At 48.1% G+C, this 20,279-nt stretch overlaps 1 protein-coding gene across 1 annotated transcript in view; it reads left to right on the top strand.

The window, feature by feature from the left end:
• The window catches only part of LOC125942679 (uncharacterized), a 38,307-nt gene that overhangs the window by 15,669 nt on the left and 2,359 nt on the right, over window positions 1–20,279 (top strand). The window contains exons 2-5 of the mRNA XM_049660939.1: window positions 5,100–6,312; window positions 7,469–7,535; window positions 14,794–15,010; window positions 15,805–15,866. Coding sequence (XP_049516896.1) covers window positions 5,100–6,312; window positions 7,469–7,535; window positions 14,794–15,010; window positions 15,805–15,866 — 1,559 coding nt within the window. The remainder of the gene's footprint in view (window positions 1–5,099; window positions 6,313–7,468; window positions 7,536–14,793; window positions 15,011–15,804; window positions 15,867–20,279) is intronic.

The raw sequence follows: 20,279 nt of genomic DNA, 5'->3' as shown, positions 1-20,279 counted from the left end.
TACTATTTGATTTTATGTTATCGTTCAACCTCACTCAAATTGTAACTGAACCTACACATGTACAGGTATCTAGCTGTTCCATACTAGATTTAATAATCCTCAGCAATCACTTTGTAAATGAAGAAATTTAATTAAGTTTACTAGATGGCATTTCTGATCACAAGATCACCTTTTGCACTATACCCCTTCATGACACCGTTGTTCCTCAGCAAATCATCGCTGACCCTGACTGCAGTAAACCTAACGACACTAGTAAACTTGATTACCTAATTAATGAATACGACTGGTTACTGCAATTTTCCCATAACAGCAGTACGGACATCGATACCATGTGGCTCGCGTTTAAAGTTATTATATCTAACTGTGTAACAAATTACATACCAACTAGAAGAAAGAAACTTGGTAAGCGTAATCCATATAACTCGCGGCGTTATTCATGCCAAACGTCAAGTAAACCGAATGAGAAAATTGCTGAAAACTAACCTATTCAAGTTTACACATCACGACCTCAGCGCAGCTATCCAATGTATGAAACCAAAAATTAAGACAGCCAAACAGTTCTACTTCACTAATACACTTTCAGACTTTTTGAAAACGGCTCGGACTAAGTTTTGGAACCACATTAACCCAAACAATCGTAACGACAACGGAGCCTCAAATGAAGAAAATAGAAACTCTGATAACTTGCTTAACGACTACTTCTGCTCCGTTTTCACAGAGGACGACGGCACACTACCACAAGCAGGCTCTACTAGAAATGAGCCACTAGAGCCGCTTACACTAACCGAAACAGGCATATTTAACCTACTACTGAACTTAGACCCAAAGAAATTACCTCGACCTGATAGTATACCAAATGCATTCCTTCGCAGATACGCTAGCTGGATGGCGAAGTACTTATTAATATTTTTTAACAAATCACTGTCTTCAAGCGCCCTCCCTAAGGATGGGAATACAGCTAAAGTAAAACCAATTCATAAATCAGGAAGCAAAACAGAACCCTCTAACTACAGGCCAATCTCACTAACATGTACAGTCTGTAAACTACTAGAACACATTATCTTAAAGCACATAACCAAAACCTTGAACAGGAACAAATACTAAAAGCTTGTCAGCATGGTTGTCGCAGAGGAGTTTCCACGGTCACACAGCTAATTGAGCTTGTTCACGATTTATCGTCAAGCATTCATCAACAGAAACAAATTGACTTTCTAGATTTTTCAAAAGCTTTCGATCGCGTAACACATAAGAAATTAATTTATAAACTCGAATTTACCTTGGGAAAAGGACCTATTCTCGATTGGATCAAGGACTATCTTATTAATCGCACGCAATTTGTGGAAGTAAATCAGCAATGCTCCATTAAATTGAGCGTCAGATCCGGCGTTCCACAAGGAAGTGTTCTGGCTCCAGTTTTATTTTTTATATACATTAATGATCTGCCTTTTCATATTCCTGTCAATGCTAAGACTTTTTGCTGACGATTGTGTTCTGTATCAGGTGATCAATTCGTATAATGACCATCTAGCCTTGAACGACGCCCTATCATTAGTATAACAAATGGTGTAATGAATGGCAAATGACTTTGAAGATTAAAAAATCGGCTACACTATCAATTACGAGGAAAAAACACAGATCAGAATTGAACTACACTATAAATAACGCCACACTAAACGCACTAAAGGGGTTTAAGCACCTTGGCTTAACATTAACACACGACTTTAGATGGTAACGCCATGTTAACGTTACCTCGACCGCACAAAAAAAAATTGTTCTTTCTAAACACACGTCTCAGACTAGCACCCCCAAACACAAAGCTGCTAGCATATAACACATCTGTCAAGTAAGTATTAGAATATGCTAATGTTGTTTTGTTTCCTTTCACTAAAGAACTCATTAACAAACTGGAAGCAGTTCAAAGGAAGGCACTAAGATGTATTTACAATAAATATAGGTTAACAGAGTCACCCACGGAATTGCTAAAACAAGCCGCTATCCTTACCTTACAAAACCGAGCCAAGCTTGCGCGGTTTAAAATGATGTACCAACTTATTCATGACGAATTAAAAATAGACAGCTCAAAATACTTATCCCTAACACAAACACGACCCACCCGACATAAACACACTCTATCATTAAACGAACACCCATTTCATACAGTCATAAGTAATAAGCATTGCTTTTTTTTCCCTTTAATGACGCGTGAATGGAACAAGCTGGACCCTACCATTACAAACAGCTCAACCATATCTACTTTTTTAACATTAGTCAAAAACAAATTACATGCTTCACAATTCTGACCTACCTCTGTTACCATTTATTTCTGTGCCATTTTATTCTATTTTATTCTATGTATAATCCCAATTTATTTATAGATTATCACCTCTCGTGTAAACCTAACTTTAATACCTTGTACTTTGTCATTTCCAAACAGTTCCATTGTTTATTTATGCTAACTTTTTACCTCTTTACCGGTTGTTTATTATAAAGTTTATTGCGTTGTATTATATTGTTATTACTGCCTACCATTCAGTACCGCTTATAATTGTTAGCTTATTTCATTACCTCTTGTTATTCCTAAGCATACTACAATGTATATCTTGTAATTAATGCTACGATTTCGTTCACCTAGGTGAATTGTCTCCCTTTTTGATTAGGGTCATTCTTTTTTGAAATACGATGTATTGCTTTATTATTTCTGCCAAGCATATTGTTTGTCTTTGCTAATTGTCAATGTATTGTATGTACACTAAATATTTTGTTAACTGTCGTTGTTATATTGTAAGGCAACTATGTACATGCCCTTCTGTTATGATCCCTGAAGGGATCGACAGTATTAATATATATATATATATATATATATATATATATATATATATATATATTATGGTGTGATAGGCATAAAGTCCTATATCTTTTTAATACTGTGTTTCCCTTTAAACTTAGATCAACGTTGTTTAATGTAGCAGTTGCCAACTGGCAGATAAAATGTCAATCTGCACAACTAAGTATACGACTGGAACACGCTAATATAACTGTTTCCTGCTTATAATTAATAACCAAGTCTTTCTTTTTGTATGCAAATAGTGCGCTGATATTTCCAAAAGACCATGAGATCATGCCGTAACTTAATTTTGCTTAGTTAAATAGGACACCAAAATGCTTCACCCAAACCTGCATACTGCAATTGTTTATATGAATGATTAGTTTTCGAACTTGTTGGTGAGGATTTTATTTGTATTTACTGTTGTAGCAAAATACTGGCAATATTACATGACTGAAATGTTGCGATATCACTCAGTATGTACCTGGCCCCTTCGTACAGTTTGATAATTTATGCCATGGAGCTGGCGACTCTCTTGAAAGGATGCAAAGATGGCAGGAATATCCTTTCTGCATTGTTTAGTGAGTCCTTGTTAATACGGAGAAATTCAATTTTGACTTGATGTACCGTCAATATAATGCCACGTTTTTACATAAAAAGATTTAAACCACCGGCCCAAACCACATGAATAAGTTATTTACTAGCTGCAGGCATAACGAGGACTATGAAAAACTGCTACTTCACCATAGCTGATAAAACACAGCATCGAACATGCGCCGAAAATTGCCTTTCCGTGGTCCCTAAAGTAAAGCAGTCATGTGTAGCAATACTCTGCAGTCTGATTGAATGAAATGGAGTAACATTTGGTAAGCAGCATCGATTGACCCGAGCTAAGTTTCTGTGGCTTTTTTTTCCTTGCCGCTATATTGGACAGAATTGGCAAAAAGAATTTGCACCAACAAATGATGTGGGCACAGTGACTCAAGAAGCAGCACAACAAGGTATACACATTCAAATATCGATATAATGAAATTTTCTATTCTCTACAAGGGTGGCGATGTAGGCTTGTTGGTTGATCACCATGGAATGGCATGTAGCGTAGCGTGGCAAAGACAAGGACACAAGAAGAAACGAGACAAGGACACAAGCGCCTAATTATGTCTGTGTTCCGTTTCTTTTTGTGTTCTTGTCTTTGCTGCACTACACTACATGTCATTCGATACTCTAGCTGTCCCATTCAAGAGCACTGGAAACCTACAATCACCTAACGTCTTACCTGATTTACCGTAATTAAAAAGCAAAATATGCTTATAACAGGTCTGATTGAGTTCTGGTGATTTTAGTATCATTGACGTATAGGTTTTAAGAATGTTTAATTGTTTCTCCCATGAAAGCACAGTACATGCTCAACTGCTACAGTAAGTGTGAACATAGGCAGAAATGACATATTTTTGGCTCGTGCATAAATTTTATGGTATGCTGCATGATCTAATTAAGTGGTTTCTATTTAACGAAGTTCTCAAGTTGACAAAATTATATAAAATCTCAAATCCCAATAAAATTTGTTAGGTAGACTTACTGTACTTCATAACCAAAATATTGTATAACCAAAGCAGCTGCAGCCGCCGCGGTGGCGAGCAATATTGAAATGACATTGCTTTAGTCAAAACACGCCGAGAGCTGCTGCGCAAGTATGCGTCACGTGCATTGGGCAAAAAAAAAAAAAAAAGAAAATCTCCGGGAACCGCGGCACCGCGCGCGTTCATTCAAGGCAGCATATAAAAATGCCGAGGGCTTGAAACGGTTATATGCATTCGGAAGCAGTCTTTCGATTACTCATTATTACTATCATTATTACTACTCATTATTACACGCGCGCGTCGCACGGCCATGTGGCAAACGCGGCCGTGCGGACGCTTCGCGGTGCGCGGATCGGCTGGTGGCGATATTGGGGCACTCTACGGGTGCATGTTGAAAGCGCAGCTTATTTTGCCCATCACCTGATCTTTGCGGGAGCTCCATGGCTGCGTGTCTTGCACGGTACAGAATTGGACGCGGGACCAAAAGTAGGAGGCACTGCGAGCGCGCGACGCGAGCAAACCTGTGGTGTATCGGCTCCGCCGATTTTAGGCTGGGGCCTCGGCCCAAATCATCCTACTCAGGCAAAACTGGCATCGAGCGATCCGGAACATCGAGCGGAACAACTGGATACCAAATTCGTCCAGGTGGGCCAACTTTCTCAAAATTTACGGCTGTTTTTCGACCGTCCACGTAGGCGCCGTCGTTAGCGACTCCGAAGCCGACGCCCGGCCGGGTGGAATCGGCCCTCCGAGGGCAAAATGGAGACATCCGCGGTTCCGCGCTCCAATTACGCGGTTACGACCTTGAGGAAATGGCGTGGACCTTGGTCCCCACCACCAGTGACGAAAATTGGACGGTTTTCCCGAAAATTCGGGGTCAAGCTGTACTTCAAGTGGCTGAACGCCGCTCCCAGGACAAAGCCAAGATGAAGGCGTCCAACGCCGCCCCGGCCCCCGGCTCGTCGGTCGGAAACGTGAACGCTCCCGCGACGCACGCCACGGGACGCAAGGGCAAGGCGTCCACGAAGTGGAAGCCGCGCCCAATGCTCAAACCCGCTCCCGAACACTACGTTATAATCATAAAGCCCAGAGAACGTATTTTTCTTCACGAGGCGTGCACAAAGACCGGCTATGGCACCGCCATGTCGGCGTATCTCGGGCCGGAACGGGCCCGCGCCACCTTCGTTCTGCCATCGCGAGACCAAAACATCATCATCGTGCATACCCTGGACATCGAGGCGGCCGACCGGCTCATCGGGGACATTGGAGTGAATACCGAGAAGGGATCGGTCCCGCTTCACGGTTACCTGGGACAAGACGGCGGCAACACGTGCCACGGAGTGATCGTGGTCCGTAACACAGACACCACGGAAACTCTTCAACAACGAGTGTGCTGGCGTGCCGGAACCATCGTGGCAATCCGAAAATTCGGAACATCCAACAAGGCACGCATCACCTTCGCGGGTAAGGAGAAGCCCCGTTACGTGCATTATGACAGCATGGTCGTCTCTGTGCAAAACTATTACACAACTATCCCAGCCTGCGGCCAGTGTGGGGCCGTCGGGCACCACGCGGATGCATGTCCAAACCTACAGCCGAACACGTGTGGACTCTGCAGACTCTACGCTCCGCTAGTGAAGGGAGTGCGGGCCCCTCACAACTGTGTTCCACGGTGTTTTGTGTGCGGTGGCGCCCATGCCACCAACTCTCGCGACTGTGCGGAAAAATTCCGCACACCCAAGATGGCCGCCCAAAAGGACGGGAAAAAGAAAATGGCGCCCAACAACAAAAGCCGCCATCTTGGGCCACCCAGCGACCAGCCGCCACCACGCGGCGGCCTGAAGAAACGAGCGGCGGAGATGCGCGGCAAGACCGGGGCCTATCAATGCCGTCAAAAACGGACACCAGGTGAGCGATTCGGGCGGGGCTGCTTCTTCCCCACTTCTCACTCCCCCCGCCAAGCGCGCCGAGCGCCGAGCAAGATCAAAATAGCAGCCCTCAGGGCCCAAAACAAAGATACAGCTAAAGAAAATTAACGAATTGGAATCCAAAATGAACCAGCCTCTTTCTCCTCCCTCCCCACGACTGAGGTAATGAAAAGTGAAATCGTGGCGCCGAAGGCGGCAACACGCGGAGTCCGCATTCTAGGCCCGTTTCGAGGCCCGATTCAGGACCATAGACGCCCGATTCGCCGCCATAGAAAATCAAATCTCAATGATGGTTACCGCCATCTCCAAATTGCAAGATACAATCCCCACGATGATTGCCCAACAAATTGCGCACTCCTCGCGCCCTTCGCGCAGGCCCGGCGGTCCCTACAAGGACGTATCCGGCCGCCCTCTCAAAACGTTTAGACGCACCCCTGAGTAGAGCCCTGCACGGGCCGATTTTTGCGGCCCGGGCCCGGCCCGAGCCCGTTTTTACATTGGGCGGCCCGCCCGAGCCCGATCAAAACTTTTATGGCGAGACCCGGGCCCGGCCCGGGCCCGGAAATAATCTACGTTACCCGCCCGGCCCGGCCCGCCACCCCTTTACCTTAAGCCCGAGCCCGGCCCAAGCCCGGCTTGAAACCGGCCCGAACCCGGCCCGAGACCGAAAAATACATGTTTTTCAGAGTTGAGAAGCCCGAGAATAACTTGCAGAAAGCCCGAGCCCGGCCCGGGCCCGGGTCAAAAAGCAGACGCCATGCCCGAGCCCGGCCCGAGCCCGTGAAAAAACTGCTCTACCGGGCCCGGCCCGTCCCACGGGCCGGGCCGGGCCCGGGCTTTCGGGTAAGCCCGAGCCCGTGCAGTGCTCTACCCCTGAGGTAGACGATGACGACAGCTGCTCGCTCCAGCCCTCTATGTGAGTGCTGGCTCCGGTGCAGCGTCACTACAATCCCGCCTCAGCCTAACTGACCATGGCGAGCAGCCCTAAGATCAGGCACTCCCCAAAAACCAATTCGGCCACCCCCGTTCACATTGTCCAGTGGAACTTTCGGGCCTTCCGGTCCCGCGCGAAGCGGGCGAATCTCCGACTTTTCCTTTCAACTCTCGACTCGCTTCCGGCGGTGGTTGCCCTCCAGGAGCCAGGGAGCGGCGCCACCTTTACAAGCTACATCACCTTCCAGCAGTACCCCTCTTCCTGCGTCTGTGAGCATAAAAATTATACGGCTAATCTAGTCGACTGGGAACTTGAAACTGAATATTCGTATGTGATGGTGACACTTCTTCCACTCAACAAACAAGCTATACCACTCCACATACTCAACATATACTGTTCCCCTAGACTCAAAAATGTAACGTTCGCAGCACTCTTTAGACGCACTCTAAAGGGCAACATGAAAAACTCCCGATAAGGCTTTCTGTTGCTCAATACGTGCTACATAAAGGTGTTTTTCCGCGTGCGAAAGAAGCCCTTGAATACACGCAAAATTTCAGCGCGACTGGCCACTCGAGGCACTTTGCGTGTATTCGTGGGCTTCTTTCACTACTTCTTTACGTTTTAGAACCATAGAACCGTAGCCGACGGCTAATAGAGCGCTGGCAATGCTGCGACCTGGTCGACGGAGTGATGTGTTCTTTCATTGTAATTATTGTGCACAGAGTTATCAGCTTGATAATATTCTTCATGATATAAAGAATACCTCCAGCATGCAGTCTATACTTATGTGTTTTTGTTGCTTCTGGCAACAAAATCCAACATCCTTTGAAGTACGCTCACTCGCTGTCTGATCAAGAAACGAATGCAAAAAAAAATGAAGAACCCTGCCTTCCCTAAATTTATTAACGACAAGAAAGCCACTCTGAAAGCAATTATATACATACGCAGCAACACACACCAAAACCTAAATATGGAGAAAAGAACACGAACTAAACTAACAATAAAAGAAACTAGACACCCTATGTGTTACATATTACTCAAGTATGCACATTCGATCGGAGTTAAAGAGATAGCGGATTGACTTCTGCACTCCTGTGCATGCATCTGGATATGTTAAGACTCAGCTACTCTTTGTGTATAATAACGATGCTCATGTTTGTGAAATCCGATGCACAACCGCAAGAACGACAATGTCTTGACAGGTGGTTCACCTTTTGAGGAGTTATCATGTTCCACAAGGAGGATACAATGACTTTTCTGACCAATGTACACATTACCACATTAAAGCGGCAGCTTATAAACAACACAACATCACATGGCACAAATCATATATTGGCCACATGTCATTAGCTACAACATTAAAGTACATCAGAATCGGTGCTAAGGTTGGAGCACAATATACGCATTTACTTTAAACAATCATAAATAAGGCAGGAGCTTGGAATATGCTTGAAAATGTTTGGACGTGCTTTGGTCATACAAAAGCCAAGGCTTTTTTTTTTTTTTTTTTTTTTTTTTGGCGTCGCCACTCCAGCTCGTTTCCTTTTCTTTTTTTTTTTTTTCAAGTGATGCATCGGCCGGGTTCGTGCCATGCGATTCGACCATGATTCCTCTCGCCTCCTAAAAGCGCACGGCCCCAAAACAAGAAAATCGCCACAGTAACCCATTGGCCGCTGTGCACTTTTTCATACTGATACGGAACACCTGCCACAGTGTGGCTGCACTGAGGAGAAGGAAGACGACGTGTTCCCGCTTGATATAGCGCCGCCATTTTGGCCTCCGTTAGCTTCCCTGTAAATAAATTGTAAATAGTCTTGGGCATCAGCTACACGTAGCATTATTTGGTGGAGGCGGACGTTCCCCGTACCCGTCATGGAGCTTCGCAGCGCTCGCTACGGCGCCACTGTAACTTCGGCTGGCGGCACTTCATCTAGAGAGAGAGAGAGAAGTTTAATGATGCGGAATGCAGAGAGGTCGGCCTGAGGTAAATTCCTCTAGCCAGCTACTCGGCATTGGGGGAAGGGGAAGAGGAAAAGAAAGAGGGAAGAAAGAGGCGCATGATGGGTGACGATGACGAGGGAAGGCGGATGTAAAACATATGGCAAGCAATTTGGCATGCTCAAAGCCTACAGTCCAGGCCCGTACTTTTTAAAAAGTTCAGTAGCGCCTGGATGGCCTTGAAACTCGATTGAACGTCTGGCCAAGGGCCTAAAATAACGTCCTCCGACAACGGTGGGCTGTCGAGACGCGTAAGGTCATTCTTCAACCTTTGACGCTCTTCCACGTACTTAGGGCAGTCACAAAGCACATGACCTATAGTCTCATTTACATGGCACAATTCACAGTCTGGAGACTCGGTGCGTCGCATGAGGTGCACGTATCCGCGCGTAAACGCTACCCCAGGGGCGGATCCAGGATTTTTCTGAGGGGGGGGGGTCAGCTTCTGCACTGATGATGATGATGATGATGATGATGATGATGATAGTAGCCTTTCTTATTTACCGAAATTCACCGTTTCTGCTCACGACAAACCCGCGTTTTATACGGCTAGAGCAACACCTGTAGCCCTCCGTGGTGGCTCAGTCAGCTCAGGCGTTGAACACGCGATCGCGGGATCAACTCCCGGCCGCGGCGGCCGCATTTCGATGGAGGCGAAATGCAAAAACGCCCGTGTTCTTGCGTTGTAGTGCAGGTTAAAGAACCCCAGGTGGTCAAAATTAATCCGGAGCCTTCCACTACGGCGTGCCTCATAATCAGAATTGTTTTTGGCACGTAAAACCCCAGAAAGAAGACCTGTAGCGAAGCCAGGTATCGGTTTCTCCGAGCTTATAGGAAAAGGACGTTACCTAATACAGCCATGTGCTTGGCGGCTGCGCCTGATAATACAAGGTGTTCAAAACTAAGCTTTATGGTTTTCTTAAAATTAGGCACTGGGAGGCACGCGAAGACCACCTGTGCAAATAAGTTATGTGGCTAAGGGCGCACAAAGTGAGACGATAATTATCGCTGTGAGCAGCCCAATTAACTAAAATTGACCAATTATTTTTGGTTGACTGCAGTAAGCGGGTATGTTTGTATTGAAAACTTAGAGACACTCGTGCTTCTAAACAGTATCATTCGGAAGAATTATTCTAGCGTGTCCGTGCTCCGAGATATCAGACCCCAAATTTCAATTGTCGTACTGCGCAGAATAATCGAGTCGACGCGAGAGCGGTTTGTGCTTGGCGGTGCTGTGGAAAGGAGGCATTTTGGACATTTTTAGGGCATTGAGATCTTGATGGGTGAAATGTTGTCATGAGATTTGTGCATGACAACAGCAAACTTAAAGCGGCAGTATGAAGTATTCGTTAGCATAGCTAAAAAGGTTTCTGCTGTTGATGGTGCAGTTGTTGCTCTTGATTTCAATAAAACTTACAATACTTGGAAATCTGCAGTACTTTATTAGCGTAGCCCAGACAAGGACCATGCCCGGTTGTCTAGTCACCATTACGCACGCGTACCGGCTTCTCCGCTCGCGCCATTATCTCGGCATGGCAGCTGCCGCCATCTTTACAGGCTGCGCGGTCGCGTGTTACGACAGCGGTTACGGGTTTTTAGATTTTTTTTTTTTCGTTTCGCCAGCCGTGAGGGGAAGGTGGACAGTTATTATCTTTGCCAATGCCTCCGCCCCGTTGTCAGACTAAACGCCGCACGCAACAGCCGCGTCACATCAGGGAGGAGCTTTGCGCCGATCCTCACTCTCTTGCATGCGTAATCATGCGAACGACAATTAAAATTTGGAGTTGGATATCTCGGAGCACAGACACGCTGGAAGAATTCTTCCAAGTGAAACTGTGTAGAAACACGACTGCCTCTAACTTTTGAATACAAACATACACACTTACTGTAGTCAATAAAAAGTTAATTATTCAATTTTGGTTAATTGGGCTGCTGGCAGCGATAATTATCATCTCACTTTGTGTCCGCCTGGCCACATAACTGATTTGAGCAGGTGGTCTGCATGTGCCTCCCAGTGCATAATTTTAAGAAAGCCATGAAGCTTAATTTTGAACACCTGGTATAACTACCCTGTATTGTTTCTTAAAATAAAATTTGGGATGATCTTTTCCAGGTTCGTTATAAATGCGTAAGCACGGGTCCGTCCTTGGAGTTCTGTTGGGACACCTTGATTTCCTTAAGGAGATTATTTGTGTTCGGCTGAGACACCTTCGTTTGCTTTGGAGGACTAACTCCCGTATTCTCAAACAGCCCTCGACTCTAAGCTCTTACTCCACTCTACCTTGTTGAGCACAGCGCCGCTTCTCGACTGATAAAGACGCGACAATTCTCAAGAATTCCCGTGAATTATCATGAAGCTCAGTGACCACTTCTGTGGAGGGATGGCGGTGCCATCTTCTCTCTTGAGTCGTGGTGGTGTTTTGACTAGAAGAACGTTCTTGAATACGGGCGTAAAGCCCAGACCACACGCACGCTTACAAACGCGCGCAAGCTCGCGTCCGCGCGCCCACGCATGCGCAGACGGTCCGTCACAGCTCGTACGCGTCGAAACGCGGCGCGATCTCGATGATCAGCTCCGCTCAGTTATCGCGCGCCTGGGCTGCCTCGCGTCGGCGCGCCTGGCTACGCAGCGACGGCGCGGTACATTCAACTCTCAGTTAAGCAGAATTATATCATGCAAGAAAGTGCTTCTTCTTCACTTTTCGTGCTGATCTAACAGCTCCAAAAAGATAACAGTTACGTTTATAGATATCGAAGCATTTTGAAGCACTGCCAACAACGAAATACGTAGTGGCGTCTGCCAAGGTGTAAACAAGTGAGGCCAGTGAGCGCGCGCTGTCGCGCGTATTTGTGGATGCAAACCGTCCTTCCTCGCTAGGCGCGGCAACCGCAAGCCGCGTAGACGCGAGCTTACGCGCGTCCGCAAGCGTACGTGTGGTCCAGAGGGCTTAACGCTCCGCTCCAACGCAGCAACCACTACGCTGGTTGTTTACGATATGCGAATCACCGCGTATGAAGACTCACGACGCCACCTACAAGAATAACGATGTGGCGTAGTAGCCGAGAGCGCGAGCCAGCGTCTTCATGTTTTGTTTCCCACGCGACGTCATCCTTTTACACAAGGCGCGCATCTGCTCCCGTTTCTCTAACCACGCGACGCCATCCTAGGCCCGCGCACTGGCGTTGCCGCTGACGTCACGCTCCCCCACTTCGCAGCCGCGGCTCGAGGCTTCGCCCCGCTCCGCAAGAACGCCCACTCAGATAAGCGGATCCGGTGGGCTTGAGCCTCCTATGCTTAATGTACGACAATAAAACTGCGAAGTTACAATGAAAAACTTGTAGCGTACGAACGGCACTGTGCTCGTACTGGATATTGTCAACGTGAACTGTGACCACAATGAGTGCTACAGTTAAAAAAAAGTTGCCTATGCGTAGTTCTTAGTTTAGCTGTTAGTTGTTATTATTTATATATGAACACTTCAGCGAGATATCTCTTTCATTAAGCGGGTTGGTCGCGAAACCGATGACAGCCAATGAGGCAACCGTTAACACCCCAAGGGGAAACTAAGTTAATCAGGCGCGAAGGCGCTCGAGCGGACCTTGGCGTGCTTGGCAAAAGGGACGTCCCCTTGTTCATTCGACGCCACCGACGGGACGAGTAAGGCACGGCAGGCGCCAGGAGGTCCAAGGTGTTCATGAGAAAAAATAACTACGGCAACTTCGCGACTCCACACTCCTACGGAATACAACTAAGCTTGTGAGCGAGCTAGCTTTACTTCTACATTTGCTGATACCGCTGGTACTCGCGAAAAATACTTTTGAAGAATGCTGGTGGCCATATTTTTTTTTTTTTTTTGCGACAGGGCCATCCCCCTGTCAGCGAGGGGGCGATGCAGAAATCTGAGGGGGGGGGGGGGGGGGGGTCAGGACATCCGGACATCCCCCCTGGATCCGCGCCTGCGCTACCCCCAACCTTAGTCTGTGCAGAAGACTGGCACAGCTGCGTTGAATTTTTGGTGGTAGCCTAAATTTCATGGTAGGGTCCAATCTTTGTAGTCGTCTGTGTCGATTATACGGATTGTCCCAGTGCTTTTCTGTCGATTTTCGGATGAGATTGGAGAGGAGGCAGTTGGCGTCCGCTCTTGAAAAAGGAATTGCAAGCATTGACTCTGGTTCTTCGAGTGCTTTCTTCGCTTCGGCATCAGCCAGTTTGTTGCCGTGTATACCACAGTGACGGGGAATGCATTGAAATGTGATCTGGTGGCCGTTTTCTTGCGCTAAAGTGTATAGCTCGGCAGTTTGAAGAGCCAACACTCTGTAAGCGCGTTCTTTCAACACCAGTCTAAGTAGTTGCAGAGCCGATTTTGCGTCACTGAAAACTGTCCATACTTGAGGAGGCTGTCGCGAAATATATTGAACGGCCTCTCTGATTGCCACTAGTTCCGCAGGTGTTGTAGTCGTCTTGTTACGCAGACGAAACCGTCGAATGACTTGATGCGCAGGCACGACGAAAGCCGCACCAGATGCATACGACGAGACCGATCCGTCTGTATACACATTCACCGAAGAGTCATATCCTTTCGACATATATTCAAGTGTTAAATGTCTGAGGCCGACGGTATGTATTCGCGATATTTTAGGAATTCCGGGAATCGATAGACGTACCCGTATTTTCGACATTACCCATGGGGGCATACGTGGAAGGTCAGCTGGGGCAAAGTATGATGGTATGGTAGATTCTTGGCATTTAATGGCTCTTGAAAAAGTGGAGTCCGGCCGTATATCGGGAAGTGTAGATAAGGGGTGGCATCCATGAGGGCACAGCAGTCGCAGGAATTCTCGAAGAGGTTCGCATCGTAGATAGACAGGTAAAGGGGTGACGCGAGCCTCCTCAATTGTTCCGTAGGTTGAGGTGCAACGTGGAACACCGAGACATGTTTTCAGCATCTGTGCCTGGGCACTTTCCAGCGTACGCAAGCATGACCGGCTCATACCTGATAAAACTGGCAGGCTATACCGAATATAGCCGACGTAGAGAGCCTGGTACAGCCGGAGTAGCGAATGCTCAGATGGACCCCACTTCATACCAGCCAGAAAGCGAAAAACTTGAGCAAGCCCAGTTAATTTTTTCTTTAACATTGCCACATGCTTCGACCATGAAACACCGCGGTCAATGACAACGCCGAGGTATCTGTGGTGGGTCACATATGGGATGGCATTGCCATTGATCATAATTGGATACCAACACATAAGCTTCCGTGTGAACGCTATCGCAGCGCACTTATCTGGGGCCGGTTGCAGTCCTTGGCACTGCAAGTACTGAGACGTTAAAACTTCATCTACGCGAGCATCTCCGCCTGCAGCCCCGACCTACGTCACCGTTCCTCCCCTCGGGATCCTGGTGTTTTCACCAGAGTCGGCAGTCCTGATGTTGACTGGCTCCGCTTATACGAACGTGTCAGCACCAGTCACAGGTGGGATCCGACTATTATGCTTGCCAACGTCTTTTCTACCTCGACGGAGCTCCAGGGCATGGTTCCAGACTGACAAAGAGGAGATCTCGAGCTGGGATCTCTTCAAAGAGAAGCTCCGCGACCTTTTTGGCAATCCGTTCGGTTGCCAACTCAATGCCAAAAAGGCCCTTGCCACACGTCTACAGACATCGACCGAGTCCTACGTGTCGTACATTCTCGATGTCTTGGCCCTTTGTGCCAAGGCTGACCCGAACATGTCGGAGGACGATAAGGTTAATCACGAACCTCAAAGGCATTGCTGATGACGCCTTCAATTTACTGGTGTTTAGAAACGTCGCCAGCATCGATATATGATCCCCAAGGAGTGCCGCCGGGTATCCCAGCAGATCACGCGACTTCCCAACACAGCTGCTACGTCATCCTGGGACGACCTCTTCCAGCAGCCTTCGCGATGTGACAACTTAACCAGCATCATTCGTCGTGAGGTCGAAGCAGCACAACCGGCGGCCCCTTCATTCCCGTCACGTGATCATCTCCGGCGAAGATCTCCTTGAACCAGGCCGTCGTCCGTCAAGAGTTGTCAAACGTCGACCTGCACTCCGTTCGTTCCATGCGCTCGGAAACTCTTTCTCTACGCACGTTTTATTTATTTATTTATTTATTTATTTATTTATTTATTTATTTATTTATTTATTTATTTATTTATTTATTTATTTACAAATACTGCTGTCTCTATTTCGAGACATCTTACTCTTCTTACTCCTCTTATGGACAGCGCAACCCGTCCGAATGGCGAACCGTGGACGACAAGCCGATCTGTTTAACCCGCCGACGCATTGGACATATCGCTCGCCACCACCGCTGGACTTCTCCGACGCGCTATTCTGCTGATTACCACCCTCGTCACTCTAGCGCGTCCTTTTCCTTCACTCCGTCTATGCTCGACCTATCATCTGACCTAGCGACGCCTCTTACACGACCCCGCTACTCCCGCTCGCCTTCTTCCTCACGCCGTCAATCTCGTTCGCCCCCGTCACGCCGTGCTCCTTCTGCGACATATTCGCAGCACCCCCAGCCTGAAAACTACACAGTGCAGCTTCTGGAGGTGAAGCTGCATCGACGACATTGGTACGAAATACTCGCTTCACCTTAGCCACGAACAAGAACCTTTTGGATGTTCTCGTCGACAATGTTCCTGTGTGCGCGTTGATTGACACCGGGGCGCATGTGTCCATTATGAGTGCTGCTCTTCGCCGTCGGCTCAAGAAAGTTCTGACGCCTGCCCCGAACCGAGCTGTACGAGTCGCCGACGGAGGGACTGTCGCTATTGTTGGCATGTGCTCTGCCCGACTCACCATTGCCGTGAGACACACCGTCGTTCGCTTGGGTCACGTCGTCGTGCTCTTCACCGTCATCGAGCATTGCCCTCACGAACTCATTCTCGGTCTGGATTTCCTCGCCAGTCATTCTTCCCTCATTGACTGTTCGGACGGCTCACTTCGCCTTGACTTGCCTCTTCTTGCCGACCCTGCGAACCCGCCTCCAAAACATTTGAGCTGCATGGATTTTATTCGCCTACCGCCTCACTCTGTGACACACGTCGACTTGTTTTCTTCACCAGCTGTACCTGATGGCAATTACGTGGTTGCACCAATTCCGGCGTTTAAACTTACACGTGGTGTTACCGTGCCGCACACTGTGCTGACAATTACTGGCAACCGCACCTGCCTTCCCCTTGTCAATTTCGCGCCAACCACGCAAGTCCTGCCTCAGGGGATCTCATTAGCTATAATTAGCGCTATGCAGGATGATGAGGTCGAGCCATTCACAGTCGAAGATTGTTACAGCTCAGGCCGTACCGTGACGTCATCCCACGGCAGTGACGTCGACATTGAGAAGATGGTTTCCTCTGACCTTACACCTGCTCAAGCTGAAGCCCTCTGCCGCGTTCTTGAAGGCTATCGCGACAATTTTTATTTTGACAATCGACCCTTAGGTCAAACGTCCGTCGTGACTCGTCGCATAAAAACTGGCGATGCGAGCCCTATTCACCGACGTCCATATCGTGTCCCTGCATCGGAACGAGCTGTTATCCAACAGGAAGTAAAAAAGATGCTTGAAAAGGACATTATCGAGCCTTCCTGTAGTTCCTGGGCTTCTCCCGCAGTGTTTCCAGGTCGTACGAGGCGGCATAGCCCAAAGCTACAGAAATTGTAGCCCAAATTTAGCCAAAAAAAAGAGCACAAAATTTTGTAGCCAAATATAGTCATTTTTATTTGCAGTTTTAATTGTGTATACATTTTCATATTCAACTAAGGTAATCCTTTTTTGCACAACCCGTCGTAAAAAAAAATGTCCGTGTCACCGTGACGGTCGACCCTTGACATCAACAACAGCGACATCATGCTTGCACACGGAACGCTTCCAACGAATCGCTTCAGAGGGTGAAATCAGTGTTTTTATTTTATTACAGATAGTACTACGTTATTATTTTTAGTTATTTACAGTAATATTATCTACGAACTCTACTTTTTAGCTGTCGTGAACGCAAAATAATGTTCAGCATCATCGACATCTCACTCACGTGACCTCGGCCTACGACGTAGAAAAATTTCAGCGGTCTGCGACGGCGACGCGCCCACGGCTCCGTTTTTTTTATGAGCCAAAACCAGTCTTTCGCGCTATGATATCTGTCGTTATTTGTCTGATCGTCCTATCTTATGGTTGTTGTTGTTGTTTTTTTTTTTTTTTAGTTAGCTTGGCCCGGGTTAGCTGGGACACACTCCATATAGTGTCCATTTGCATCAACCTGGCTGCCATCTTAGGTCTCTAGCACACCAAGAACATGCGTTAAAATAAAGTGACAGACAACAGATGCCACTCACTTTCTGACTCGGTGTAAGCGAAGCTTTAAAAGATTACTGCGCAAAACGCACACCAGCGTAAGAAGCGCGCGGTCGTTTTCGGCGATGAGCACGTCCCGAACGTAACTTGCTCGAAATGGTGAAAGCCGCGACGGCGCACAATAAGCAAAGGTAAACGACAAATTGAGAACAGTGGTAATCCTGTGAAAACCGGTTACTGTCAAAAAGCAAACCATGTTGATGTGCTAATAATAATATTTGTTGGGGTTTTACGTGCCAAAACCACGATCTGATTAGGAGGCATGACGCGGTGGGGGACTCCGGATTAATTCTGACTACTTGTGGTTCTTTAACGTGCACCTAAACATGCACCTAAATCTAAGTACACGGGTGTTCCTGCTTTTCGCCTCGATCTAAACGCGGCCGCCGTGGCCGGGAATCAAACCCGCGTCCGCGAGCCAACAGCGCGACACCTCACCTGCTAAGCTAATACAGTGGTTGTTGCTCATGTGACGTGGTACGCTGATGTCATCGTGGCAGACATGTTTCGATATTAGAACAATGAGTATCTGCCTCTGCGACGTAACGGGCAGACCATCTATAAGTAAAAGCACCAGGACCCACCTTTGAGCTCGAGGTCTTGCTCCCATTCTTTTTTATACTTTCTAGCATACTTGTCCTACTTCCCCATGGTTCGATTCTCCTCTTCGAGGAGGTTCCGATCTTAAGTCCCACCTATCGAAATGAATTTCGAACGTAAGCACGGACAAAAATTAATCTCGCAGGGAAAGGAAAATGGCAGTAAAGCTTAGCGTGAGAAACGTGGAGCCGGTCGAAAGCTGTGCCCGGCGCGATACTTCACCCAGAAGCCATGGCCATGAACACACTGGAGCGTGTCTTCAACCCGTGCTTCCCTTCTTTCATGTCGGTGCCATGATCGCCCCACCCTATTGGTGCTCTCACTTTCTGAGCATAGCCAGTAAGTACAGTGTACTGTGAAAAACCCTCTACTGCCAGGCCGTTCCCGGTGCCCGGGGATAGGGTGTCTGACGATGAAGCGGGATGTAAGTTTAGGTGCATCAAATGTCAAAGACACCGGCTCAGACAACGGCGCAAAGAGGGGGATTTCGCGCACGCACACACGCACAGCCGCGCGGCCGGCTCAGCCAGCTAAAACATAGCCTTCGAGATTTGTTTCTACTCCTTGAGAGCCACCTCTGGATCGTGGATTAAGCCGCGCGCCACGTATATAGCCCAAACAAAGCCAAGTCGCAAATTTGTAGTAGCCCAAATATAGCCACATAGCCAACTCGTCCAAGTCGACGCCAAAAATTTTTTGCTGTAGCCCAATTTGACTACATATAGCCAAACCTGGCAACACGCCGGTAACTCGAACACGGGAGGGAGAAGCACGGTTTGCGCGGGAAACTATACTCCGTTTCATACATGAGGTGCCACGTTGTGGAAGCTACGCAAGAAGTACGGTCACCAAAAATTTATTCCGCGCGTTCCTTCTATGCTTCGCTGCGCGCCAGCGGCGTTTGCTCACGCGGGCATGCACATGAGGCTGCCTCGACGGGCTGCAAATAAAAAACAACGAAGATCAAATTAATCTAAAAGAACGTGTTAGCAGCCGTATGAGTACATGGTGTGTTCGTTTCTAACGGTAAATTCTTTTTTCATTCAGAACTGAGCTTATATAAAGAAGAGTTTAACAAAAACCAGTCAAGAAACACCGAACTATTTTTAAGTGCGAACGCAGCCACTGCAAAAAGTATCTCTAGTCTCAGCAGCGTTGCATCTTATGTATGAAACGGAGCATAGCTCCGGCGCGCTAGCCGTGTCCGCCATGTTGCTGTTACGGCGGCGGTTCGCGGAGATCGAGCTAAGCACAACGCGCGAGCTGGGGGACGAGGCGCAGGGAGGCAACTCGATCCCCACAAGCCTTATCCGGAAGCGATGACGTACGCCGCCGTAGCCCGCCGTCACGTTCCCCCTCAGCGCCCGCGCCAGGGCCCGGTAACGCCGCAGTTCCGTCGTCCGCCACCAGCACGCCAGCCCGTCGCCCCGCGCAACATTCCAAGGAAGACTGACGTTTGGCGCGTCCCCGACCACCGTCCACTCTGGTACCACTGCCTGGAAGCGGGCCACGTCTACCGCCGATGCCCGCGAGATGGGCCTACGAGGGTTCGCCGTCAACGCGCCACGTCCACTGCTTGGCGAGCGGCCACGTGACATCGCCTCGCCGCTAGTCAGTGGAGCCCTCGACGACCGTCCCGTTTGCCGTCACCAGGCCGCTACCTATCAGCCGCAACGCCGACTATACACTGGCCCCGCCCGGGGTCAGTCCGCAAGCCCATATCCGGAAAACTAAAAGGAGCAACCGATGGAGGTGCGGTTGCTGTACGTCGAAATGACGAAGATCCTCCGCCGCTGTTTCAAGATCTATCTCGACGATGCAGCAACGACACGCCGCCATTCCGACGAAGCCTGGAAACAAAGAATACGCCGACGAAAGACGAACTGACGACGCGACGTACCAGCCACATGTCGACACGACGCAGCCGTGATCCGACGCCAAAACCTAACTGCAACGCACGACAAAGAACCACCGACCTCGACGTGCTTCTCGACGGCGACGAAGTCACCGCGCTTGCAGACATTGGAGCCGACTACT

The sequence above is a fragment of the Dermacentor silvarum genome, chromosome 1 (assembly GCF_013339745.2).
Source record: "Dermacentor silvarum isolate Dsil-2018 chromosome 1, BIME_Dsil_1.4, whole genome shotgun sequence".
NCBI classification, from domain to species: domain Eukaryota; kingdom Metazoa; phylum Arthropoda; class Arachnida; order Ixodida; family Ixodidae; genus Dermacentor; species Dermacentor silvarum.
The sequence above is the reverse complement of the archived record's forward strand: the minus strand, read 5'-3'. Positions and strand labels throughout refer to the sequence as shown.